This window comes from Atractosteus spatula, chromosome 4, assembly GCF_055471065.1.
Source record: "Atractosteus spatula isolate fAtrSpa1 chromosome 4, fAtrSpa1.hap1, whole genome shotgun sequence".
Classification (NCBI taxonomy): domain Eukaryota; kingdom Metazoa; phylum Chordata; class Actinopteri; order Semionotiformes; family Lepisosteidae; genus Atractosteus; species Atractosteus spatula.
In genome coordinates, this window is record NC_142709.1 from 10289196 (window position 1) to 10302184 (window position 12989).

The 12989-nt window shown below is 37.7% G+C and overlaps 1 protein-coding gene across 3 annotated transcripts in view; it reads right to left on the reverse strand.

The window, feature by feature from the left end:
* Nucleotides 1-2280: 2280 nt before the first annotated feature.
* Nucleotides 2281-12989, reverse strand: part of LOC148835798 (cytoplasmic protein NCK2) — a 90292-nt gene continuing 79583 nt past the window's right edge. For 2 of the 3 annotated variants that reach the window (XM_088913023.1, XM_088913024.1), the window contains exons 3-5: nucleotides 7877-8598; nucleotides 6231-6281; nucleotides 2281-3619 (exon numbers count right to left, since the gene is read on the reverse strand). In XM_088913023.1, coding sequence (XP_088769149.1) covers nucleotides 3425-3619; nucleotides 6231-6281; nucleotides 7877-8598 — 968 coding nt within the window. In that variant the 3' untranslated portion in view covers nucleotides 2281-3424. The remainder of the gene's footprint in view (nucleotides 3620-6230; nucleotides 6282-7876; nucleotides 8599-12989) is intronic. The other variant, XM_088913025.1, reaches the window with a different exon arrangement.

The following is a 12989-nucleotide window of genomic DNA, read 5'->3' on the forward strand; positions in this document are numbered from 1 at the left end:
CTGCAGCTGTACACGGGAGAGAATCAAGTCACTACCTATGCAGCCCTGTACTGGAGATTCAGCACCAATTGCTACAGATGTGCATCACTCACTTGCTGCCTGAGAGCTGAGAGAGCCTGGGCTAACTAATCCTGTCCTACACTTGATGGCACTAAGCTAATGAGGTGGCACTTCCTGAGGTATTCAAGTCATAGTCAGCTATTCTGACATGACACCGGCTGGAATCCATAATGCCCGGATTATAGATCTCTTATAGATCGGATTATAGGGCAGCTAAAAGCCCTGCATTGAGAGCCTTGACATTCCCTGGTCTCATTGGATCCTGTCCTGTATAAACATTCTTATGGAGCTCTTCGCTGCTTGGATCCATGGTGTTAGGGGATGAGACATTGGGGAGTAACACTACTAAAATGGTGAAAATGTTTAATCAGAAAGTTTCTATCATAGTTGTCTAATTTTACCAACTTTGGTTGGAAATTTTCTGGAGGGAGGGCAAAATGATTTACTTTTTAATTATTTTTATTTTCACAAAAAAAGGGTTTTTACCGAACAACTAAGCTCATACACAAGACAAAGTATTTCTCCTAGTATTACTCCTCCTCTAACAAAATGAGATCATGAGCATTATAAAGATGTATTACCAGCTGCATAAGTTAAATACACCAGACTAAAGTTTAACAAAGGTTTCAACATTTGTCATAATCTTTCCATTTTCTACAGAAAGTCTGCCACCTACTGATTAAAAACTGATATGCTTCAAACAGAGCAACAATAAATAGCATAGAAGACTATGCTATTTAATCTTTGCTGTCTGCCCTGTCTTTCTCGCACCCAAAGGCGGCTCCACAGCTGAAACGTGGTGTTTTCTTTCTTCTCTTTTCGGCATGGAATAAACCTATTATTTGTTCCTTTACAATTGGAGGTGTCTTGTAGGGAACAAAAATGTTAGAAATAGTTTTGAGGTGAATAGGGGGCAGAAGAGTTGAAAATTAGGGTGGTGAATTCCAGGGAAAGTCTGGCATCAATTTGGAAATGAATGGAGAAATTAGAGATTAGTTGGTCTATTAATGCTAGGGCATATTATGAGCCAAATTTGAGCAAGACTTACTCATTTAATTTACCGTGAAGCTTGATCAATTATTTTTAATATATTTTCATATATCTAGAACTTGTATCTTCACATTTCATCATGCATCGTTTAGTTTAGCTGTTTTACCATGTGCATATCAATCTACAGAATGTGGTAACCTTGAACCTTGAACACTGTGTTTCTCCTTCAGTCAAATAATGACAAAAGGTTTGCTTAATATATTCCAGAGCTCTCTTCTCAATTTGTGACTTTCTGCTAAGTGGGATCTCTAAGCACTGCTCCAGCACCTCACCATCACATGAAGATTTTACCACATATAACGAGTGAGGCTCTCCTTTGCTTCTCCAACCACACATAACTCAATTTCCAAGCGTATGACTCCACCACACCAGACAGGTCCTCTGCCGCAGCAGACATTTACACTCTCTAGATTTCGGGAGGGGGTGATGTCATTCTGTAACTTATAATGTGACAGATCACAAGGATTGATTTTACATTCCAGTGTTGTGTGTTCAAACTATCAACAACACATTTTCTTAGAAATGAGGAGAAAATGGTTTGAGAAGACAGTCCTAAATTAGGCCAAAAAAGGGCCTCGATCGCCTTACACATCTGCACATAGTTTTTTTTTAAACAAAAGGTGGATAAAATGCTTTTATGAAAATAAAGGGAATTTTATCCTCAAAATAAAATATTTTGTCAATGGGTATATATGTAACAAGTAACTTTGCATTCTTCCTGCTGAAATCACAGTTGATCGGGGCCAGTCTTCTACCACTGTATAATTCAACACTCTTTTTCAAGGGGGTGATGTCACTTCTTCAAATGTGCTCATTGGCCTGAGCCCTGTCACATATAGAGAGCAGACTAGTGGGACAGTGAGATTCTACAACCCTACAGACCCAATGACAGATCATGTGATGTTTCAGGTGCTTCAAAAACAGAGGTTGCCTAAGGGCAAATGATAATAGCACCTGATGTTACTATGCAAACTAGGTTTCTTACGCTACCCAGCGTTCCCCAACAAATAAACACATGCATGCGTGTAAACACCTGTTAATCACCCATCTGGGGGGTTTAGGGTAACAAACACACATACCACTGAAGTATGTTTAATATCCAAGAGAATAAACACCATGCACGTCACTTCTCAATGGGTGGCTAAGAATAGTGATAGAATATAACAAGTTATTTTGCAAAATTTTAATTGAACCAATGTATTTCAGTTGTCAACACACTGTCTTAAGTACAGTACATTGTTGCTGGATCTAAACAATTTATATATGCACCTTATTTTTAAATATACATACAGTGGAAATAAGAATTAAATAATTATGCTCGAGAACATTCAGACATATACTTTTTTTAAAACAGCTGAGAATTCTTAATGTCAACGACGTTTTGTTGGTAAACAGGTATTTTCCCAATGTAAATAATAAAATGTTTTTTAATGATTCTTATTAGTGTCCACAGCTACAGGTACATATTACTCTCAGAATTAAATACATAATTATTTAATTGAAACAAGCAGTAGGGCAAAAGGGACACACGTTATGTGGGTGGCACATTTGGTTGTACAACAAACATTCAACTCTCAACTCACTTTTGAGTTTTTTTTCTATGCAACTTTGAGACCTCTCTCTGGCAAAATCATTTCCCCCTCTAAGATTTAGGCAGATTCATTCTACAATCTTTAATCTATGTAAAATCAGTTGTATCATAACTTTGGACTGTTAATATGCATTTATTGCTCACTGGTATTAGAGAGCTTAGAGGTTCTTGTGACTGCCTACCTGTGAAGCAAAAACTGCAGAATTCACAGCAACAACTGATTTACCTATAGGCTTTCCTTTTCTTTAGCTTCAGTGCATTTGGTGCCATTTGACAGTCTCTAAAGGAAACCTGCTTGCGTGAGAGCAATTTGAAACGGATTAACACTGTCTTGTGATTGTGAAATTCTCCTCCCCAGTTTTTCAATACGTCCTAAGCACAACATCTACAGAAGGAGCTCTCAGCCAAGGCATAAAGCGAGTGCTTAAAATGGTCACTTAGTGAAGACATTTTTTTCAACCTTGGGAAAGGTTAAATAAGTTCAAAAGAACTGAAGGACAATTGGGCATAGAAACAATAAAAAAGGACAAACAGCCACTAACAGAGCTAAATCATTCATTATGAGCCCCAGTTTTGTTTTCCTGTCTGCTTATTTGTTTAAATAATAGCAATAAAAAACAGAATTAAAGTGTATAGAAATGGCTCTGCTCTGTAAAAGTGAAAGTCCAGAACTAAGGCTTCTAGCTGTGACAGGCCTGATGTAGGCCCATTCCAGAGCCTGGGTCACTGCAGAGGTTTGATAAGGTATAACTTCTCTCCGTGTTCACTGGTGAAGATAGGAGCTTTTTTGTAGTGTTCCACCAGCTCATCCATGGTGCTAAAGCGCCGCTGGCCAATGCAGTACACGCCATCTACAAGCTGCACTTTGAAATGCTTATTCTTTCCTGATGCTTTGAGTGATACAGAGAAATCACTTGGCTGTGGAGAGAGAAAAAACAGATACAAAGACATGAAACATTTACTGTACTTTTCCAATTACAGATCAATTAGTTAAAGTATATGATGTACACACAATCTTGGCCTTTAAAGATTATACATTAATTTGTTAAATAGCAAACCATTTATACTTCTCACTTATTACATTCATTCATCCATTTTTAATCACTAGTAGGTCCAATATATGGCTGTGGTGAGCAAAAGCCCATCAGACCATAGATACAAGACAGGCGACAACCTGGACAGAATGCCAGTCTCACACAAGGCACAGGTACTAAAAGTGGTGATATTTAGAGATACCAGAGAACCTACACTGCATTTTTTGGACTAAAGGGAGGGAAAAGGTGGACCGTGAGAAAGTCCACATGGTCAAAGTGATGAGATACAAATTTCACAAAGAAGGCACCTTGGATCAGGACCAAGCCCAAAACCTTAATGACAGCAGGACTAACTGCCACATTACCATGACTTTAACCTACTAAACCCCTAATTTAAAATTATTTGTCATTGTTTTCTTATACATATTTAATTATTGAACGTTAAACAACCAAAATGAACGTAAATCATAGCTACATTTATTCCAAATCTAACAAAAAAACCCCATTATTTGGCAGTGTCAAATAAAGAGCAGTAATGTTACAGCATTTATTTTAAGATTGTTTTAAAAATTAGTTTACTTCAAAATGATGTGCATGTTTAATTCTGAGCCTTTAAAAATACTTAAAATCAATCCATAAGGTCAGTTATGAACCAGTCAAGTTGTACTTTCCAGTATCACAGCAGCGAGCAACAAAGCATTCTTAGTTTAGAATTCAATTCATTCAACTATTTCCTAATGGCTTCTTCCAATTCAGGGTTGCGGAGGAGCCTGAGCTTACACTGACAAGCAATGGACAAAAGGCAGAATACACCCTGGACAAATGCCAGTCCATCTCAGGGCAAATGAAGACAAAAACTCACACCAGTGCCAATTTTCCCAGAAGCCAGTTAACCTACCAGTCTTAACCTACAGTCTTTGGACTGTGAGAAGAAACTGAAGCACCTGGCGAAAACCCATGTGAACACAGGAAGAACATACATAGTTTAAAAGTCACACATTCTAACTACCACCTTAAGAATAACGTGAAGTTAGTGTTCTATCACTGAAATTTGTGGCATGCACATAGACATGCCAGTAGAGTAAAAGAACTGTCATTTGAAAAGAGTCATTAAGGAACATTCTAAACTTTCATTTCTATTTAAAAAAGATTAATATCACTGCCCAGTTAAAGAATGTGACTTCTTTCACCACTGCAGTCACATTTATTAATTCTGATGGTTTTTGTCAAATGAAAATAATGATTTTGGAGCTTAATGTAAAATGCATCTATGCCATCTAGTGGCATCTAGAGAGAGTACACAACCTATAAGCCCTAAAGCTTTGAGACAATGCAATGGGTATTAATGCTCATAACAGAACGTGGAACATGAAACATGTAAACCGAAGTCACAGGAATTTCTCCTGTGGCAAGAAAAAAAAAAGTTATAAAATTCTTTTTGTTATCAAAGAGCAGAGGAAGCAGAAATTACACATGAATGTATTGTCTTGAGCAATTTGAAGACAACATTTTCTACACAAATTATTTAAAAATAATTCAGGGAGAAATGAAGATGAAGATGACATTTAGTTTTTCACTGATACACAAAAATTCAAAAGCAGCAGATAAATTGTAAAGTGTCCTAATTCCTGACATATATTTTCTCTGTGGTAAAGTATTTCCAAAGCAGACAGCAGGGTGCTCCTGCAATGCAAAGAATAAATGTTTTCTATTTCTCCACTGGCAATCGTTTTTCACCATTTATAGTACTCAAGCCCCAGCCTCCCTGTTGGGAAGAACAGGCTGCTATCAAATTGTCATTCTGCTGCAATACCTGAGAAAGAAGTACAACTTTCAGGCAATGTAAAACACAAAAACACCTTTTCACCTTGTGAAACCGAAATGTAAAGACAGACCTTTAGCGCTAACAATGTGATACATAATTTTTGCTGATCATGATCTGTCCTGCTGGCAACATGTTACAGAGATGTGCTGTTGGACTGTAACCAAAACATCCTGCTCTGCATCTGTCACTGATAGCATTCCACCAATCACACACAGCCATTCTGAGTCCCCACCCACACCTGGCAAATGGAATAACCCAAGTTGTTTAACAGTCTCCAGGTAGATTTTATATGCTGCTATGACTGCAGTGTTTTTACTGGGTGAGCCACTAAAGAGTTCCTGATTTTCCATAAATAGATCTTTTATCTTCTAGAGCAGAAAATTTAAAAAGTAAGTAAAAAGTAGAAGCCACAAATGCCATGCAATGTTGGCACAGTGCTTAGTATTGCTGCCTCACAGTATTGGGACCATGGATTCAATTCTGGACTTGAGGTGCGTTCTCTATGTTGTTTTTATATTGTCCCTGTGTTTGCATGGGTTTCCTCTGGGTACTGCAGTTTCCGCTCATAGTCCAAACACATACTGGTAGGTTCTGAGAAGACTGGCCCTAGATGTGCGTGAGTGCGCGTGCTCTGTGATGGACTGGCGTCCTGCCGAGGGTGTATACCCACCTTGCACCTGTGGCTTGTTGAGAAAGGCTCCGGCTCTCCCGTGACCCTGTACTGGATGAAGTGGTTAGAAAAGGAATGGATGTACAGCAGAATCCTACTCGGAGACCAGTTATGAATTTTCATATCTTAAACCCCAAGCATCTTCTCCCTAAAAATTTCACTCTAATGTATCTTCAGCATTCTTGTTTTTAGTTGTTTTGGAAGAAAGGTGTATAGAAATTGAGATTCTACACATTCCATTTCTTAATGTCATGTTCTGGAAATTTTTTACAGCACAGTTTTACTCTCCAGCATACTGAAGGCCTTATCAAAATTACAATCCATGCTCCTTGAGGAAATATGATATTATTTTATATTATGTGCTAAAAAAACTGCCATGCTGGCTGATGAGCAGTTGTCTGAATTGGTCTTGAATTGGTCATATCCTGGCTGAGCTAATTTGAAATTTATGAAAAACATGACTATGGTTTGAGAAAAAATATGATACAGTGTATATAGATTTTGGATATTAAACATTTTTGGTATAACTGATTATTGATCATTCACAACTGACTGTGATGCACTCAAGAGGCTTTACCGCTATATAAGCACTAAACCCTGACTGCACAGGTGACTGACCTATGACTGAAACCAGGTGAAAATGAAGAAATTAAAAACTTAGAGAGGACCAATATACCCCACTTTTGAAAATAAGACTTTATGCCATGTGTATGTTCAACACCTCAAATGAATTTATCAGCAGTGGAGCCACGGCCTTCTTAATGATAAATCAAGGTTATGTGTCAGTGACTATGACATAAACGTGCAGAATGATGAGCACATTGGTGTGAATAACAGACCAATTAATGGCAAGGTTTTAAAAGTGATGGTCTGGTCAGGGAAGTCAAGCACTACAGAACTCCACTCGCACTGATTAATGGCAACCAGACTACATGGTGCTACATTGAAAAAAGCCCTGGGATCTCACTTGTTGCCCTTCCAATATGTTCATCCTGATGTGACACATTCCAGCACACCAACATTCATACTCATGGTGCTCATGTAACAATGGCTTTCTTCAGAGATGGGAATGTGACCTTTATGTTGTGGATAACCCGCTTGTCAGACTTGAGCCCTGCTGAAGATTTGTAAGATTTATGAGTGGAGCTGGAATGAAGTGTAGTGTCTAGGAGTCAGAAACCAGGGAACTGGCACATACATGTAAAGGCTTTATGAGAAGAACTGGACAGAAATATTTGGTACAAAGCATGTATCACAGATGGACAGTTTCATTGCCTTCAGCAATGGCCACACACACTATTTGCCTATAATCCTTCAAAAAGATTAACTATTGTTAATCAACATAATGAATGTATCGATAGGCATGTCTGTACAATAGAATATGAGTGTACCTTCTACAAAAAAAATATTACTTTTATTAACTGAATGCATTAAAAAGTAATTATATAGCATAGTCTATATGCCATTGTTGATATTTGGTGTATATGTCAGGAAAGCAAAAACATGTTATTCTCAACAAACGGGCGGGAAGAAAATCTGAGAATCATCTAATTACTGCTGTATGTAAACAGATTGACCTCACTAATGTAGCTGTGGTATGTCCCTGATTTCCATCAACTCCTTATTTTACCCAGCACACTACTTACCGAAGATTCGCTATCCCTGACAAGAAAATCCCCTTCCACCCCTCGTTCATTGAGGGCACACTCCGCCTGATGCCGGGTGATGTTTCCATAGTACCAATCCTTGCCAGCGAACTTGCCTGTAGGGGAGGGCCCAGTGTAGCTTATCTGAGGAGAGTGGGAGCTGCTGGAGGCAGAGCCATCGCTCAAGATGACCACATAGTTTTTGGGCACCAGGCCCACTTGTCCCCGGGAGTTTTTACATTTCCACCACTCGGGGTCGTTCTCGGGTTTCTCCACCACCTCCATGGTCTCTCCCTTTTCAAAGTTCAGCTCCTCTTCAGTGACGGAGCTGAAGGGGTACAGAGTCTGGACAAGGTGGAGGACTTTGGTGTTCTGGCCGTTGCTGACTGTGGCGCCCTGTCTCGAGGAAAGGAAGCTGGGGGAGTCAGCTGAGGCCTCATCCCCTTCCTCCACCACGTAGTTAGAGGGGAACCAGCCCACCTGGGTTCCATAGCTGCCCCTCCACCAACCATCGCTACATTTCTCCATCACCGTTACCCGGGTGCCCTTCACCAGCGTCAGCTCATCCTCGCGTTCGGCGACATAGGCAAACTTGACGTAGGCAGGGATGTTGAGGTCATAAATGCGGTCAGCACTGCTGCCGTTAGAAGGGTACTCAGCATCTGTGCTGGGAGTGGGTGAGGCATCTCGAGCACTTGTCTTCCTCTTGGTCTTGCCCAGGCCTGTCCAAAGACAAAAAGGAAAAACACTAGGCTCCGTCAGGTTATATTCTATTACCCCTTTGTTGCACTGTGTACAATGTAACATCTAAAAAAAAAAAAATCATTTTTTCTTAACAATAAAAGATAAAAATGCCTTTACATAGCAGTCTCCAATTATTGCAATTTTCTGTTTGCAATCAAGTATAATGACTATATAGAAATGAATTGGTAAAAAACAATTTAATGAGTACAGAAGATAAAATGACTGTAGAGCAAGGGAGGCCTGTGTTGCAGTCCTGGCTAAGGAAATATAATTGACTTCTTCGGGAACTGATGTCTCAAAATAACAAAAGAAAAACATACAGCTTATTATTAAATAATGTAATTCAGATAATGCAGAATGTTTATGACCAAAAGCATGTAGATTCAGAGAGTTCCATGTTGATAATCATTAAAAAAAAAATTTAGTTTTAAAGCTAGTAGTTTAAAAGTTTTTTTGACTTCCCGACTTTTATAGCAGTCATTATAAAAAAATAACTTGTGCAAGAGTGGAAAAAAAAAAGTATGCAACAATTATAGATCATGAATGATTTGTTTGTAGGACTTACTGTGAAATTGCAAGAATTTAATAAACAGGATTAGGACAAAACCACTGTATCGGCATTAAAAATGTCTCATAAATTTATATTGATTCCTACTCAAATTATTGCCCAGTTTAAGAATGACTGAAGGCTATATCTAAAAAAAATGATAAATGTTTAGAGTGGTATTTACAACCCACAGACAAGTCTTCCAGAAATGCTACATTCTTACTAAATCCTGTTGAATCTAATAGGAAACTGCAACAGAACCTCCTCATGGTGTGAAACATTAAAATCACCAAATCTGTCAAGAAGAACTAAGTGCTCTAGCAACACAGATTCAGTGTTTTCTGAAGAGGTAGTCTAAAACATGTCACTGCGCCACTTATCTCTAAAATATTAGGGGAAATACATAGGTCAGGTTTGAATGCAGTGATTAGGGAAGTAAAATGATGCCTGAAGATTTGAAACATGAGAACTTAGTCTTGGGTCAAGATTTTGTAGTACAATGTTACGTAGTAAGACAAAAGTAAACTACAAAGTTCTTCTTATATAGTTTCCTGTAGTTTAAAAGACATATGTTTTGTAGGAAGTAGTTTGACCGTTTAAGGCGGTTTAATTAAGGTTTACAACACCCACACAAGTCCAAAGTAAAGATGTTTACAGGAAAGGCAATTCACTGCCAGGCTGTAGAAGTGCATACTTTCTATTGAGGTCTCTTTGACAGAGCATTTATATGTTTCAGACATAATGAAGATAAATGTCTTTCATATTTATTCATAAGCTACAAGGCATAGTCTTGCAAGACCTTAAACGTAATTATATCGGTGCATTCCCTGGGTACCCAAAAAACAATCTGGAAGACAACACCTTGAACAGTCTTCACAAATGACAGCTCATGCACATCTTTGGCTCTTATCAGTAACAATGAGGTAGGAAGCTCAGACTGGTGACAAGAAACTTCACAGCCTTGACATCTCTGGAGCTGTGCCTCCCCATTATCAGCTTATTCTGGTTTGCATTTCCAGCATAGTTCAGAGGCAGTAACCTGCAACCTTTTTTTGAGCAAATAATAAGTAAAAAAAGGCAGTACCACAAAAGGCTAATAAAGACAAGGCAAGAATCTGAGTTGTGGACATTTTTTAAGCATTGTGAATTTCCACAAGCAGTCAGGATATCATTCATATACAGCATTTAATATCTTCATATTAATATTCAATTTTTATACAAAACTATGGATAACTAAAGCTCTTCACAATGACCTCTCGCCCACAACAGTGAAAGAATGACCTCCCACTGAAGAAGCTTGCACCATAAAAGCCCCAATGAAAAAAATGTAATCATCTGAGTCTTATATTACAAGAAAGTGACTGTCAAAAACCAATAGTTCTTTATTGATCTTTTTGATAAGCATTAGCATTTGATTAGCAAGGAAAATGTGTATTGATTACAGGGAATACCTTTTAATAGTCTTCTAAATCTGCTGGGTGTTATAGTCTATCTTGACAAGTCATCACCTATACACTTAAATTAATCCATCCACAGAACACACGTGTCAATACTCTCCAAGAAATATTTTGTCTTTCTTAAAAAAATGTTTGAAAAAAGGTTTCAAACTAAGAGGAAGGTAACATACCAAAACATAGTATGACTACCATTAAACTGTCATGTTAAGAAACATGCAATTTTCATGCTAAGGTCATTCAATACTGTCAGTATACAGGTCACAAGATACACAAAGCATTAGACACAGACTAAAGCATTATCATGTTTTAGGTTTTCTGTTTGTGTTGCTTTATTTTTGTGCAGATCATATCAAAAAACAATGTTAAGTTTTTCCCATTTGTTTTGCATTATGAATGATTTTTGAAAGTAATAGAAAGTAACTTGCCAGGTACAACTAAATACATTAGAAGCTGCTATGTTTAACCAACATCTTTTTAAACATTTAACATGTGCACAGTGGTTCTCAAACAAGAAAAGAATTAAGTACCACAAGTACGGTATATATACAATTTATCATCATTGTGCTTAGAATCTCATCAAGAAGTTCATTTTGCATTAAAACATTTATATATGTCTCATTATAATGCAAACATTAAACAATTCATGGTTAATTTACTGTTTTGAGTTAAAAATGATAATGCTGAGTGAAAAAGTGAAATAATTCTTGTGTCAAAGGTCATTTTCATACAAAATTGCAGTAATTCTAATACAATGGCCTTTTCTAAAGAGTGATGAGAATTTGCTCTCCAGAGTGTTAAGACAGGTTAACTTGGTTGTCAACAGTCGCTTTCAAAAGTATTGAAGGGACTTCACTCAGACCCTGGTAAAGTCTTGATATTTTGTTGCTCTAATATTTTCCGTCTTGGCACTTTGAAATATTAACTAGTATATAATAATAATAATTGCTTACACTTAAATAGTGCTTTTCTGGACACTCCACTCAAAGCGCTTTACAAGTAATGGGGACTCCCCTACACCACCACCAATGTGCAGCATCCACCTGGATGATGCGATGGCAGCCATAGTGTGGCTCCACTAACACCTCTTCCAGCAGCAACCTTAGTTTTTTTTCCCAGGAGGTCTCCCATCCAGGTGCTGATCAGGCTCACACCTGCTTAGCTTCAGTGGGTTGCCAGTTGTGAGTTGCAGGGTGATATGGCTGCTGGTGTTATAAGTTATATATGTTATAATCTCTGCACAATAAAATGGTTCACATGCTTTCAGACTAAGTATTCTTAACTCTGTAAGGTTCCTCAGTCTGGTGGTGAATGTCAAGCAAATAATTAACCATTAAGACTGAACAGCTTTCAAAACAACTCCGGAATAAAGTTGTAGAAAGGCACAGACCCAGAAAAGGGTAAATAAAATAAACAGCCCAAATCGATCATTAAGAAGTGCAAGGTGCTCCCAACTGAGCTGACAAGCATAGAGGGATCTGGTTAAGGATGCCACTGTGAGCATAACAGTGACTCTGGAAAAAAATAGTGCTCAATGAGAGAGATATCCATGAGTCAATTCTAGCCTATGAACTGCGGGAAGAAGGAAGATATTCCTGAAAAAAAACTTCTTAAATCCTGCATGTAATTTGCAACAAAGCATTTAAGTGATACAAGAAACAACTGGCAAAATTGAGCTGTGACTTGTCTGACCCTCACTAGTCTTCATTTTGAGCATTCAGGTTTTAAATAAAATACCAATTTTAAAAGATGTGTACACAGCAATTTTGTAATTTCACAAAATTCAACCACATATAAAGGGTCTGAATACTTTGAAAGGCCTTGAGTATCCCAGTTAATCATAGTGCATACTAGCATTTGTTTAATAAGCTGCTCTCCAGGATAACAAGGGATGTGAGCTTAATGAACCTTAGCAGCACTTCCTCACATAATTCAGCAAAAGAGGCAATTATCCTTTGACCTTGCCTAACTCAGACAGTCTTGAATAAAAAATAAGGTTTGCAAAGAGCTTTAAATAGTGCAAGAAAATCTTAGGAAGTGTTTAAAAAATAAGACCTAAACTAAAATGTTTTACAGTTGCTCATGCCACTGTAATTTTGTAATTGACAAAAAAATTTTAAAAGTAATTCTAGAAATTCTTTAAATTAAAACAGAATACCAGTCTTACTATTATACTGTGATCCAAAAGATCTTAAGGGACATCAGACTTATTGCTCCATAGTACTGAGAATTTCCAGGACAGTAATCACAATATTCAAGTGTGTAGTTATGTCAGACAGCTGAAGATGGCTCCTCAACCAAAACGCATGTCTTTTCTTTTCCTTTCAGAATGGAATAAATCTTTAGCTGTTCCCTATCATACAATATT